This window comes from Physeter macrocephalus, chromosome 2 (assembly GCF_002837175.3).
Source record: "Physeter macrocephalus isolate SW-GA chromosome 2, ASM283717v5, whole genome shotgun sequence".
Classification (NCBI taxonomy): Eukaryota; Metazoa; Chordata; class Mammalia; order Artiodactyla; family Physeteridae; genus Physeter; species Physeter macrocephalus.
Window position 1 is genome coordinate 70,666,018 of NC_041215.1, and position 13,605 is coordinate 70,679,622.

Sequence of the window (13,605 nt, forward strand, 5' to 3'; positions counted from 1 at the left end):
CAAGACAAAAGGGTGATCTATTCCATCAAATATGGCAAAGAACTTAAGAAAATAAGTGCTGGGATGCCTGGGAAGGGAAGAATTCATATGAGCATGTACATGTACACATACCCCCACACACACAATCACACACAGAACCACAGCTTAATTGTTACAAATTTTTGTAATGAATAAATTTTAAAAAGTGGTTCTTCAGCTTCACTAGGGATAAACAAATAATTCCAGGTCCTACTAAACAATACATCAAAGAACTATCCAGATGTCCAAATCAAAGGAAAGAATAATTAGAAAATTATATAAAGATATCTAGTTTGCCAAAGGCAACATACTAAAAAAAAAAAATTTAGTCCTTAACATGGGGGCATCAACTGGTCATAGAGCAGAGAGTGAGAATCAAAAGAAATGGCTTTTGTCTAGGTCACTGGTAGCATGGCCTAGAATTTTAAGAAGCTGAATGTTAGAAGGACAACGTAGACCTCTTCAGGCTCCCAACACAAAGGACATTTACTGGAATAGATTGAAGTCATCTGGAATAAAGGTTTGTGAGCAGGGGCTAAGATGTATTTCTATATAGAAAAAGACAGACTTTGGTAACCACTCATGAGTATGATAAGTTATACTCTTACAGTGCAGTTTTATGGTAATTAAAAATATAAAACAATCCTGAAAGTGCTACCTTTTAAATGATTCACTATGAAGAAATGAAAACTAGTTATGGCCACAAAATGAGGTCTCTGGGACCCTGATTTGGTCCCTGCCTCGCTCAAGCTTTGTTTCTTGCGCATGCCCAGACTTGCCACAGCCCTGACATTCACTGCATCTTTAAACGGGATTCCTCTTGCCTGACTATGGCACTCCCACATGCTTTTTAAGGCTGACTCCAACTACCAAGCAGTTACCCTGGAAAATTCTGCAGTAAATGATTCTATCATTTGAAAAAATAATTATCCTCCTGATGGGCAAGGTGAGACTTCATACCACAACCATTAGACAAGAGAGTCTTACAGAAATAAGAAGACAGTTTAATAGATGATTTTCCAAATAACTACCGAGTTCCAACATTTTTATGCTCATTTCTATCTAATCCAGTTGTTACTTTCTAAAGACACATATGAGAGCTTATCAATTACTGAAAAACTATAGTTAAAATTTTTCTAAGGTTAAGGAAGTACAGAACTGTTTATTAGTTGGTTGAGAAGTGTTCATTTACTTGAGCATTGAATTTACTAAGCTTCCAAGGGGGAAATAAAACCCTTCAACTAGATACAAGAAAACTTCTCGGTTTCTCAAATACCTCAAAATAAAATTTGCTCTCAGAGTTACTTAAATCATTTGATTACAAGCGACAAAATATATGGTCTCATGTTCAATCACATTTACTTAAAACTTCGCTTGTAATTCACCTGAATAAAAGCAAGGAATGTACAGACTTCATAGGCATGAAAACTTGTTTGCAAATGGATTTCTACAAAACAGCATGCTCCAGGAAAATTTGGGATTAAAGAGAGCAATAGTGAGAATGTTTGAGAAAAAGGTACACCTAGAACAGTGCCTTGAACATAAAAGTATATGATAGTAACTACAATATATGCTATATAAAGACTCTTTTTTATTATAGAGTATTTATGTATCAGGCAGACACAAGGATTTCCCCCCCCCGAGAATCTCAGAGTCAGGTCAACACCTGACTATATCTAGTTAGAAACCCACGAATGCAACATAAATATTTGTTGCTGTTTAAAAAACAAAAAGCAACATTTCAGAAGTAAAAAGGACACTTCGAATTAAATGAGATATGAAGTTACTATCATACAGTTTGTCCCTTTGTTGATTTTGAATTATATATTTTGTCTCAGAGCTAAACTATTCTGAAATATTTAATTCTCCAAAACATGATTCATTATAATTACTCAGCACTCTGTTAAATGTTTTAAAAACTTTATTTCTTTAATCCAGTGGTTCTGAACTGGTGGTGATTTTGTGCGCACACACACGCACATCCCACCAAAGACGTTTAACAAAGCCTAGGGACAATTTCTTGTATAGCAAGAACCTCCAGTTGGGCCTTAATAAACCAGGGCTTTAAGGTTTATGGATGATTTATTTGCTTGTATATAAAAGCTACTTAAAACTGACATATTTATTTTTTACTGCATTGCAGAGCTCTACATATAGAATCTCTTCACAGCAATTAGTAACTAGTTATTCATCTTATTATATATTAGTAACTGCTACTATTAGCAGCCTATGTGGAAAAGGACAAGTTAGTTAAGAGGAAAAATGGGTGGTCCCCTGCCCCATCCTAAAAATAAAAAACAAAAATTTACATACCTCCTCTGTTTCATCCAGACTTGTGGATTTCACCACACAAGAAGCTGGCCTCTCCTGGATGTGAGCAAGGTCCTGGGGGGCTCTCTGAGACCCTGGCATTGGAGGCAGTGGAGCACGCCTCTTCTTGGGTGCATCCGATGGCAGGGTGTTTGAAATATACTGTTTGGTAATGGTATTGCTCCTCGTAAAAGCTGGACGATGCTTACTTACTAGAGGAGTTGCAGGGGCACTGGCGGTCTAATAAACAAAGAAGAAGCAAAATCTACAGGTAATTCCAAGATGAAAAGCAAGTGCACTTAAAAACAGAGTAGAAGAATCTTATAAAATACTACATAAGAAAATACATACTTGCTCCCGCTTTTTCTTACTGCGTTGAAAAAGGCTGAAAAACCCTTTATTTTCTTTATCCTTCATAAGGTCTAGGTTTTGTGGTATTTGGCAGGACTCTAAAATAGAAGAAAAGCACCTTAATTTTGCTTGAGGGGTTATATGTTCACCTCCGAGGTGAACTATCCCTCAATTACTTTCCCTTGATAACTTTATCTAATGATAAAAGCTACTAATTATGCTCTACTATGAACCACGCACTCTGCTCAGCACCTCATATTTTAATTCTCAAAGCAACAAGCAAATTTAGTATTATTGTTCCTGTTCCACAGCAGAGGAAACTGAAGCGACTCAAGAGTCTGTGTTTCATTCATAACTACCAACATTTCAGAAGTAAAAAGGACACTTCGAATTAAATGAGATATGAAGTTGCTATCATACAGTTTGTCCCTTTGTTGATTTTGAATTATATATTTTGTCTCGGAGCTAAACTATTCTGAAATATTTAATTCTCCAAAACATGATTCATTATAATTACTCAGCACTCTGTTAAATGTTTTAAAAACTTTATTTCTTTAATCCAGTGGTTCTGAACTGGTGGTGATTTTGCGCGCGCACACACGCACATCCCGCCAAAGACGTTTAACAAAGCCTAGGGACAATTTCGGTTGTCACAACTGGGAGAAGGGTGAAGAGAATGTGCTACTGGCATATACTGGGTACAGGCTAGGGATGCTGCTAAACAAACTACAGTGCACAAGACAGCGCCCCAGAACAAAGAATTATCTGGCCCAAAATGTCAACAGTGCCGAAATTAAACCACAATTTAAGCAGAATGGCAAACGTCAAACCTCAAAGTTGTATAGGTAATATTTCATTTTCTAAAAAGTGTTTCCTAAAGTCAACTGAAAGGGCCAAAAACAATGACAAACCCAGTAGTGCTGAGTCACCCTTGCTCAGACTGTCTCTAAATACCATTTCCCACTAAAAGGAACCGTCTCAGGAGCCAATGTTGTACGGTTTCTCCTGGCCAAAGTCAGGACAATTTGGGCATCATAAGAATATCTCAACAAATTGAAACATAGCACATATGTTTAATTCCATGAATTCATAATGATACTAAAAAAATAACTGATTCTCATTGTCCATTGTTTTAAAAATTGATTAAGGGAAAGAATCACACTTTTATCCTGTCTTTTCTGAATGAACTCTATCTAGGTAGACAAATAGCTGACATAGGGAAATCTTTTTTAGAAATATCTCAACTGATAATTAAAGAAATATTTGTAACAGATTATATTTATTTTCTAACTCCTAATTAACCAAGACATTGGCAATGATGTTCTCAGCAGCACTATTCACAATAGCCAAAAGATGCAAACAACTTAAATGTCCATCAACAGATGAACGGATAAAGAAGATGTGGTACATATATACGATGGAATACTACTCAACCATAAAAAGAATGAAACAATGCCATTTGCAGCAACATGGATGGACCTAGAGATTATCATACTAAGTGAAGTAAGTGAGGAAGAGAGAGACAAATACCATATGATATCACTTATATGTGGAATCTAAAATATGACACAAATGATTCCACCTATGAAACAGAAGCAGCCTCACAGACATAGAGAACAGACTTGTGGTTGCCGAGATGGGGGTGGGGAGGGGGAGGGATGGAGTGGGAGTTTGGAGTCAGTAGATGCAAACTATTATATATAGAATGGATAAACAATAAGGTCCCATTGTAGAGCACAGGGAACTATATTTAATATCTTGTGATAAACCATAATGGAAAAGAATATAAAAAAGAATGTATGTATATGTATAACTGAATCACTTTGCTGTACAGCAGATATTAACACAACATTGTAAATCAACTATACTTCAGTTAAAAAAAAAAGACATAAGCGAAGATTATTGACGGCTAACATCAAAAAAAGATAACTTGTTATTACAGGTCTGTTAATGGAAATACACAATACTATCCATGAAATATTCTTACCAAAAATATCTCACCCAAATCTGATCAAGTCTCTAGATTTAACAATCAATTTACAGGAAGCAGAGGATAAAGAAACATGTTAAGTGGCACCACAGGATGCAATCAGCAAAATTCTGAATGTGGGAAACACCATAAGACAAATGACCTGGTTTCTTCAACAGATAAGTTGCAAATTTTAAAGAAAGAGAGAGAGACACAGGAGTGGGGATTTATAAATTTTAAAAACATTTCTCCTATGAAACACATATGGGTTTTATGGTAAACCACGGTATAATTTCAGTGACACTGGAGACAAAGTACTATATATTGATATTTGTGGGATATATCTGTAGCTGAACTTACAGCTCAATGTAAAGTCTCAAATACATAGCCCTTTCTTAGGAGTAAATGTATAGTCTTTTTTTTTTTTTTTTTTTTTTTTTGCGGTACGCGGGCCTCTCACTGTTGTGGCCTCTCCCTTTTGCGGAGCACAGGCTCCGGACGCGCAGGCTCAGCGGCCATTGCTCACGGGCCCAGCCGCTGCGCGGCATGTGGGATCTTCCCGGACCGGGGCACGAACCCGTGTCTCCTGCATCGGCAGGCGGACTCTCAACCACTGCGCCACCAGGGAAGCCCTAGTCTTTTTATTTAAAGGAAATGTTTAAAAAATTAAATAAATTATGACAAAGTAGGAGTTATTCTATGGAAGCAAACATAGTTAACACCAATAAATACATTAATGCAATTTTCCTCAATAAGACACTAAAGGAGAACTATATTTCACAGATTAAAACTTCATAAATCTGACACTTCAAATATTAAATAAGCACTATGCATGCTATACAATGCTAACAATTAATAATAATAGACATGTGGACAGCACTTCGTTGGTTAAAGATTTTTTCACATGCCTAACTCACTCTTTAGAACAATCCTGTGAGGTGGTGTCACAAGTTATTATTCTGATTCCTTTTTATAAGTTAGGGAATGTAAAGAATTGGAAGCAGATGGTACTATATCATTACACATCTGAGGCCTTGGTGATGGTGACTAGAGAGTCTGAATAACTTGAACCAAGAAAAACAGACATTAAATAGTAGAACTGAATCCAGTATCCATTTAAAGATGATGTGTAATACCTCTGACTTTTTTTTTTAAGAAATGCTACTATTTCATTTTAAGATAGACTCCTCCACTAACTGAATGTAGATATACAATTAAACTTAGTTGGGACAGTAAACAGAAAGTTCACATGGTGGTGCAGTGCAATAACTATAACCAGAGTACTCATGTAGTTATTTTTGGTAAAGCAATTTGCAGGCATCTGGGCATCCTCTACTCTGGTTAACTCCTAAGTCTTCACCTAAAGCTCACTTTCAGGGATCGCTAGAAGTCAGAGTTAAACACTAAGACAAGGAGTTGAGCTTACTTAGAAAAGCAACTCAAATACTGTAGTTTCCTATTTCCCAAAGAGAGGCTGTAAATAATTGCACACAAAGTTCTAAGCCTTCTGATAATATTGGACAAAATAAGGAGGCAGGAGCATTTACAACATTTGGATTGACCCTGTAGATTTTGACACTGTAAAAAGAGCTTTTTTTACATTTTCCTATTACAATCTCTTAAGATTATGTTCACAACATTTAATATTCTGCATAAACCACATACTTTTTTTAGCTGGAGGGGATATTAGAAATCAGTGCATTCAACGCCTTCAAACTGAGGCCAACAAGATTATGGAATTTGCTTTTGATTATGTATGTAGAGACTGGCAAAGTTAGAAGCAAAAGCCAAGTACAAGTAAAAGAATGCTGTTGCTAGAAGAACCAGAGGACACTTTTTCCTACCTCTAGATTATTATAGAAGTGGAAGGTGAGATCCGCACAAATAAAGCCATTTGCCCTATCAGTTTGCCAATGAGCTTGAAAGCTAATGTAGTATCAGAATTAACATGCCTATCTTCTGATTATTAGCCAGTATACACTTTACAAACACAAGAATTTTCAACTCCTTTGATTAGGCTAGTCTTCATGACAGCCACTAAAAATAAATAATCACACTATTACTGATGTGGGCTTAATTCTTGGAATTGAGAGGCTCATTGTGTTATTAAAAAAATTGGAAGTGGTAAAGAAAGAAGATTCCAATAATCCAATAATGTATAATGTGTACACTTTATTAAGTTTTTTTTAGTAGGGGGTAATTATTATAGTAATCAATTATCTCAGCCTATCCTTTTTTAATGGGGAAACAGATTTCCAGACTTTATTATTAATGGCTAATTTTTAATAAATTTTTCCTCTATGAAAGTAATACATTCCATTAAAAAATTCTATACTATAAAGAAAAGAAGGATATATATAAAATAGACCTACTGTATAGCACAGGGAACTCTACTCAATACTCTGTAATGACCTATATGGGACAAGAATCTAAAAAAGAGTTGGATATATGTATAACTGATTCACTTTGCTGTACACCTGAAACTAACACAACCTTGTAAATCAAAAATTTTTTGAAATAAAATAAAAACTTTCAAAAAAAATAAAGAAAAGGAGGATGAAAAAAATTCACCCATAGCCCTACCACCTAAAGGTATCAACTCTTAAAATTTTTATGTATTTCTTTTCAGAAATTTCATTTAAAAACATACTGTATTAAACATTTAAAAACATTTAAAAAGCTTTAAAAGCTGATTTTAGCATAAGCACTTTCCATGTTATTACAAAATATTCACAAACAATTTAATGGTTGCAAATATTTCCCATGATGAATATACCCTTATTATTCTGAATAACTGTTTCAAAAGAAATAATCTGAGACTCTTCCATGGAACCACCAAGTTATCAGTATATGTACACAATAAAAATCGTAGCAACATCATTTTTTGTCTGAGAGTCAAGAATATGTTTTTCTTATTAAGATGATATTAATTTTCAAACAATTATTTAAATGTAATTACTGAAATTAAATTCAGAAATCAAGTTAGGGGGCTTTAAACTATTTTTCAGGAAATAAAAACCAAAGATTTTCTAAATTAAAATCTTTTACAGAATGTACATATTAGTAATGATAAGAAAACAGGTAAAATTAGCAGCTTGTTTTCAATTGACCCAATAGAAATAGAGATTTCATATTATAGTCTGTTTCTACTGATTCATGTGTCTTACCTTGTAAAGATGACTTATTGAAGGCAGTAACAGAAGTGGCTACAGAAGGAGGGGGTAAAAGAGGGTAAATTGACTGAAAAGATAATGTTTGTTCAAGTATAAAACATCACTGAGTTGAAATAGTCATCTATGGATTATTTAAAGCCACAATCTCAGGATAAAGTTTGAAGTTCTCAATACACAGAAGATGTAAGTAATCATTCTTCACTAAACTTTTATTTCTCCTAATAAAACAGATTTGTGTTGAATAAACTTGCATCTATCTATCAGACATCATAGAAACCAATGTTATCTAAAATCTCCAAATTTTAATACATTATTTCTATAGATTTACACTCCAAGCTATTCCTATTTAGAACATTTTTGTAAGTAGACTGATTCATTTTATAAGCCAGTTGATTTTGGGTGAACTTAGAAAAAAATTTGTCAAGAAACTCCGAAATTTAAAAGATAATTAAGACTCAGACAAATCCATGGTGAGTCTATTGTAATTCACACTTCTTTAGAACAACAATGACTTTACATGTAAACTTTAATTTTCTGTTTAAATCTTAAAACCACAAAGAATTAAGTTAAATTACAGCCCAAATATTCATAGGTAGATGGAAAAGTGTAAAATGTGGATGACAGCTAAGAAAGACGTGTTTTTATTCCAATTTGAATAACTGAACTCAAGTTAAATTTTACTACATTTAGTTTTCTCTTCTTATTCCCAGTGACATGTATTGACTTTACTACAGGATCCATTAACATGCCATTATGAACTTGAGAACACATACATAAACACAAAACATGCACATATATGCACCAAATGAATAACATGAAAAGTCTACTTACCTCTGCTGATATCCATGGCATATAATTCTCTTAGTCCCAGCTCATTAAGAGATTTTGTCAAGTCGAGGGGCTCCTGAGACTGATAGTCCTTCAATAATAGTGTATGTAATGGATCAAACTCACATTTGCTGCATATAACAGGCGCAAGTTCTTCAAGTGGTGCATGTGGGCTAACTCTCACTATCGTCTTCTGCGTTTTCTTAAAATTGATCACTACTCTCACAGTTTTCTGAAACACAGATTAAAGCCAGAGTTATACCATGATTTACTGAAACAAACTTTCTACAATGACATCTAGAACAATGAGATAATCTACAATTATATATTGGTACAATAAACAGTATTTTTCTACTTTGTTGTAAAATTTTCTTTTTGATTAATGTGACTTCCTAAATCCAAACCAGATTCTTAGAAATAGTTTGCTTATTAAGTAATCTAGATTAAATTCATAACTCTTGTAAATTATTAAGTAGATTTAAATCCAAAAAGAAACATAAAAGCCTCATATCTAGTCCTACAGATGTTTTTGCTTTATTCCATATAATATTTACTTTAAAATTAGCAAACATACATGATAATAGAATTACATATGTTTTATTCTATTTTTTTTAGTTGAGAAATATTTATCTAATGGTCAGTTGTCTCAATGAAAAAAAAGGGATATTTTAATTAAGACATTAACATTTTTGAACTCTTATTTGAGGTAAGATAAATGAGTTAATCCATTATAAAGAGCTTAACACAGTGTCTGGCACATTGTAAATTATCAATAAGTAAACGTTAACTATTGTGACTACCTATTGTTGTTGTCACTATTATTATTACTACTTTGGTTAATTTTAATATATTAGTAAATAATATTATAATAGTCCTCATTTAAATATTTAATACTGGTAATTCAAAATTATTGAGATTTTAAGCATCTCCACATTTTAATGAAACTGAATTAAATTCTATATGTAAATGGAATTTAGAAACATGTGACCATCTTAAGTGAAACCTACAGATTGCAGATCTTCAAAGTTTAACATGTATTCATAAAACTAAAGCACCATATATAGTCCCATGTTATAGCATAAATAATACTATTTCCATTTAGATAAATAGCATGTATATCTTGCTAGAAAATAGCCCAATATCCTGGTGAATATTTAATATTCATATTTTATAGAAAGCAAATGTTTTAGTATTGTCCAAAAAAAGTTAATTTTTTTAATAATTTTAATTTATTTATTTAATTTATTTATTTTAATTTTTGGCTGTGCTGGGTCTTCGTTTCTGTGCAAGGGCTTTCTCTAGTTGTGGCAGGCGGGGGCCACTCTTCATCGCGGTGCGCGGGCCTCTCAGTATCGCGGCCTCTCTTGTTGCGGAGCAGAGGCTCCAGACGCGCAGGCTCAGTAGTTGTGGCTCACGGGCCCAGTTGCTCCGCAGCATGTGGGATCTTCCCAGACCAGGGCCCGAACCTGTGTCCCCTGCATTAGCAGGCAGATTCTCAACCACTGCGCCACCAGGGAAGCCCAAAAGTTAATTTTTTGAAGAAAATATGGGAATGTATTACTCAAGTCATATGTAAATGCACTACTAATTTAATATGTAAACCTTTATATATTTTGTGAAGTTAAAAATAGTTAATATCATTCCTAATGAACGAGTATTTCTAGAAACCCATAAACTTCTACCCCTTTTGCTTACAGAAAAAGAACAATTTTATAAAGGAGAATTGATATTAGAATCACTGTGGTTAAAAATTTTTGCTTAAAATTCATACATCACAGCAAACTGAGCCATCATGTAGCTCAAATTAACAATAATTTAAATAACTTACAACTACGGCTTACCAAGTACAGAGAAGCCAAAAATTATTTTAATAAATTCTAAAAGGAATTTGTATTGAGTATAAAACCTTTTTTTAATATAAACACTTTTTAAAAGAGTAGCTTAAAATATAGATCTTTCATAATTGTCAGATTCTGATACTGTCATATAGATCACTTTAGAGCATCTAAAATCTCTAGTATTCCCCAAATTCTAGTTAATCCAAGGATAAACAACTAAGTGAATCCTAAACAAAGTGGCCCAGGAAAACACAATAGCCAGGTTTATGTCGAATCTGACCAGGAAAGGCAATTTTATTTCATTTGCAATGAGCTGCAGATAATGACTAAAAAAATCAACTTAGTATTTTAGCTGTGAGATACCAAAATCTACAGTGAAAATCTTACCTCTGGTATTATAGGTGTAGGTTTTTTCTTATCCAAAATTTTTGGCTTTAAAATTACTTTTTCAACCTCCAACATTCCTATTGGTGTGTTTGGCTTAAATTTAATGGGGTTCTTTTCAGCTGACAGCAGGTCAATTGTGTGACTTGATGGATTTAAGTGATACTGTGCACAGAGGAATATCAACAAGTCCATCATAGGTTTACTGTAAAACAAGAGTAATGCTGATCATAGAACAATTTCATTAACTGTTAAATTTACTGTTTCAAGCATTTTTCCTAGGGCCTCTTGTCTTCAGTAGATAAAACAAGGCTGCAAAATACTATTTGTAAAAGCAGCTTAAAAATCTAACTACAAGATATTTAAGCAGACAAAATTATAATAGTTTAAAACTTCTGAATAGTATTCAAGAGAGCTTGGATCCTTGTGTTGGTTTTAAAATTCTGTATATTTTATCTGCCAAATTGTCTTCATATCATAGATTTCAGTAGAAGGAAAAGCCCTTCCTTATCCAAAAGCAGTCACTTGGTTTAGCAGATGCTCCTTTACAATGTCATTTGGAATATGAGCAATCTTTAGCTTATAAACTAGTTCTCATAAGCATAAAGTATTATCATCCTTTGGGCTTTAGAAAGCATAGAAAGAATCTACGTGAGGAAGCCCACAAATCCTAAAGAAGAGTGTCGTACAGATCTCTTAATTCATTCAAACAGCATTTAATATTTTCTAGGCACTGGAGACATGGTACAACTGTTATGGCATACCTTCTCTCATAGATCTAATACTCTGCTAGATGGACTAGACCAAATGTCAGCAAACTACAGTCTGCAGGTCAAAGTGGGCCCACAGCCTGTTTTTTGTAAATAAAGGTTTACTGGCACACAGCCATGCTCATTTGTTTACATAATATCTAGGGCTACTTTTGTGTTACAATGGCAGATTTGAGTAGATGTGACTAAAACTGTACAGCCCACAAAACCTAATATTTTTACTATCTGGTTCTTGACAGAAAAAGTTAATGGACTCTTGTGCTAGACAATGAAAAAATAACCAAGTAAATGTATGAGATAATTTTAAATAGTGATTGTTAAACACTAATGGTAATACATAACCTATCTCTATAGGGAATTGTTAATCCAACTTGAGATTCAGAGACACATCTTAATTTTTTGCTTCCCTTTCCACAGACTCCAACTGTTGACACAGACTTTTGTTTCCATTCACAGCATCAACAGAACAGTGTGGTCTCCAATTCTTTTTTTTTTCTTTTCTTTTTTATTTTTAACATCTTTATTGTAGTATAATTGCTTTACAATGGTGTGTTAGTTTCTGCTCTAATTCTTTCTTAATTGTCAGCCTTTAAGGAAAGCACACCAAAAAGTCTTTTGTATTATGTGCTTTCCTCAAACATCTGAAGATCCTAAGCTATTAGATTGTATTTAAGACTGAGGCACTAAAACACTGTGTAAAAGTCCTATTTAGGTATATAGGTTGATGGGCTTCATTTGAGGGTAATCAGGCGGCCAGCTATTTTTTTTTTTTTCCAATGGGAGGTATAACTATCAATAAAAAATAATTCTCCAATTTCTTGAGTAGATATATGAACCCAGCTACCAGTTTTTTAGAAAGTTGACAGGGAAATGAGGCTAAAAATCTCACTGTTCAGCATGCTATTTTTAATTTAGTAATCTGTTTTCACATGCACCTCATTCCCAGTCTCCTAAGTGGAACTCCGAGGTATGTAGCCTCTCTGGTTCAACATTTTCAGACAGACAGTATCCTGCTGGGGAAGGATTAGTTGTCTGGCACTGTGTGGTCTTGAGTTCAAACACTTTATATAGATTTTCAAACTGTGTGGTCTTGAGGTCAAACACTTTATATAGATTTTCAAACCATCCCCTGGATTCAGACTCTACCTCACCCTCACCTTCTATGGTTGTTGCCCATCCTGAAGCCATTCCATTTGCTTTGGGAAAAAGAGGTGTATTTCATAAGAGTACACTCACCTCCCTTCTCTCTCCCACATACAAGTTGTACCCATCATACATATACCAAGAAAAATAAATAAATAAAAGACTAAGTCCCTCAGTAAAAAAATGTTCTCTGGAATATGTTTCAATAACCAAAATACATTGCCCACTCTCACCACTCTTATTCAACATAGTTTTGGAAGTTCTAGCCACAGCAATCAGAGAAGAAAAAGAAATAAAAGGAATCCAAATAGGAAAAGAAGAAGTAAAGCTGTCACTATTTGCAGATGACATGATATTATACATAGAGAATCCTAAGGATGCTACCAGAAAACTACTAGAGCTAATCAATGAATTTGGTAAAGTAGCAGGATACAAAATTAATGCACAGAAATCTCTGGCATTCTTATACACTAATGATGAAAAATCTGAGAGTGAAATTAAGAAAACACTCCCATTTACCACGGCAACAAAAAGAATAAAATATCTAGGAATAAACCTACCTAAGGAGACAAAAAACTTGTATGCAGAAAACTATAAGACACTGATGAAAGAAATTAAAGATGATACAAATAGGTGGAGAAATATACCATGTTCTTGGATTGGAAGAATCAACATTGTGAAAATGACTCTACTACCCAAAGCAATCTACAGATTCAATGCAATCCCTATCAAACTACCACTAGCATTTTTTACAGAACTAGAAAAAAAAATTTCACAATTTGTATGGAAACACAAAAGACCCCAAATAGCAAAAGCAATCT

General features: G+C 33.9%; 1 protein-coding gene across 6 annotated transcripts in view; it reads right to left on the reverse strand.

Annotated features, from left to right (window-relative positions):
* Window positions 1-13,605, reverse strand: part of COBLL1 (cordon-bleu WH2 repeat protein like 1) — a 166,534-nt gene that overhangs the window by 47,149 nt on the left and 105,780 nt on the right. For 3 of the 6 annotated variants that reach the window (XM_024122287.3, XM_024122286.3, XM_024122285.3), the window contains exons 3-6: window positions 10,875-11,076; window positions 8,653-8,881; window positions 2,680-2,777; window positions 2,332-2,568 (exon numbers count right to left, since the gene is read on the reverse strand). In XM_024122287.3, coding sequence (XP_023978055.1) covers window positions 2,332-2,568; window positions 2,680-2,777; window positions 8,653-8,881; window positions 10,875-11,076 — 766 coding nt within the window. Of the gene's footprint in view, window positions 1-2,331; window positions 2,569-2,679; window positions 3,761-7,815; window positions 7,855-8,652; window positions 8,882-10,874; window positions 11,077-13,605 lie in introns of those variants that run through there. The other 3 variants (XM_055088218.1, XM_024122283.3, XM_055088237.1) reach the window with 2 other exon arrangements.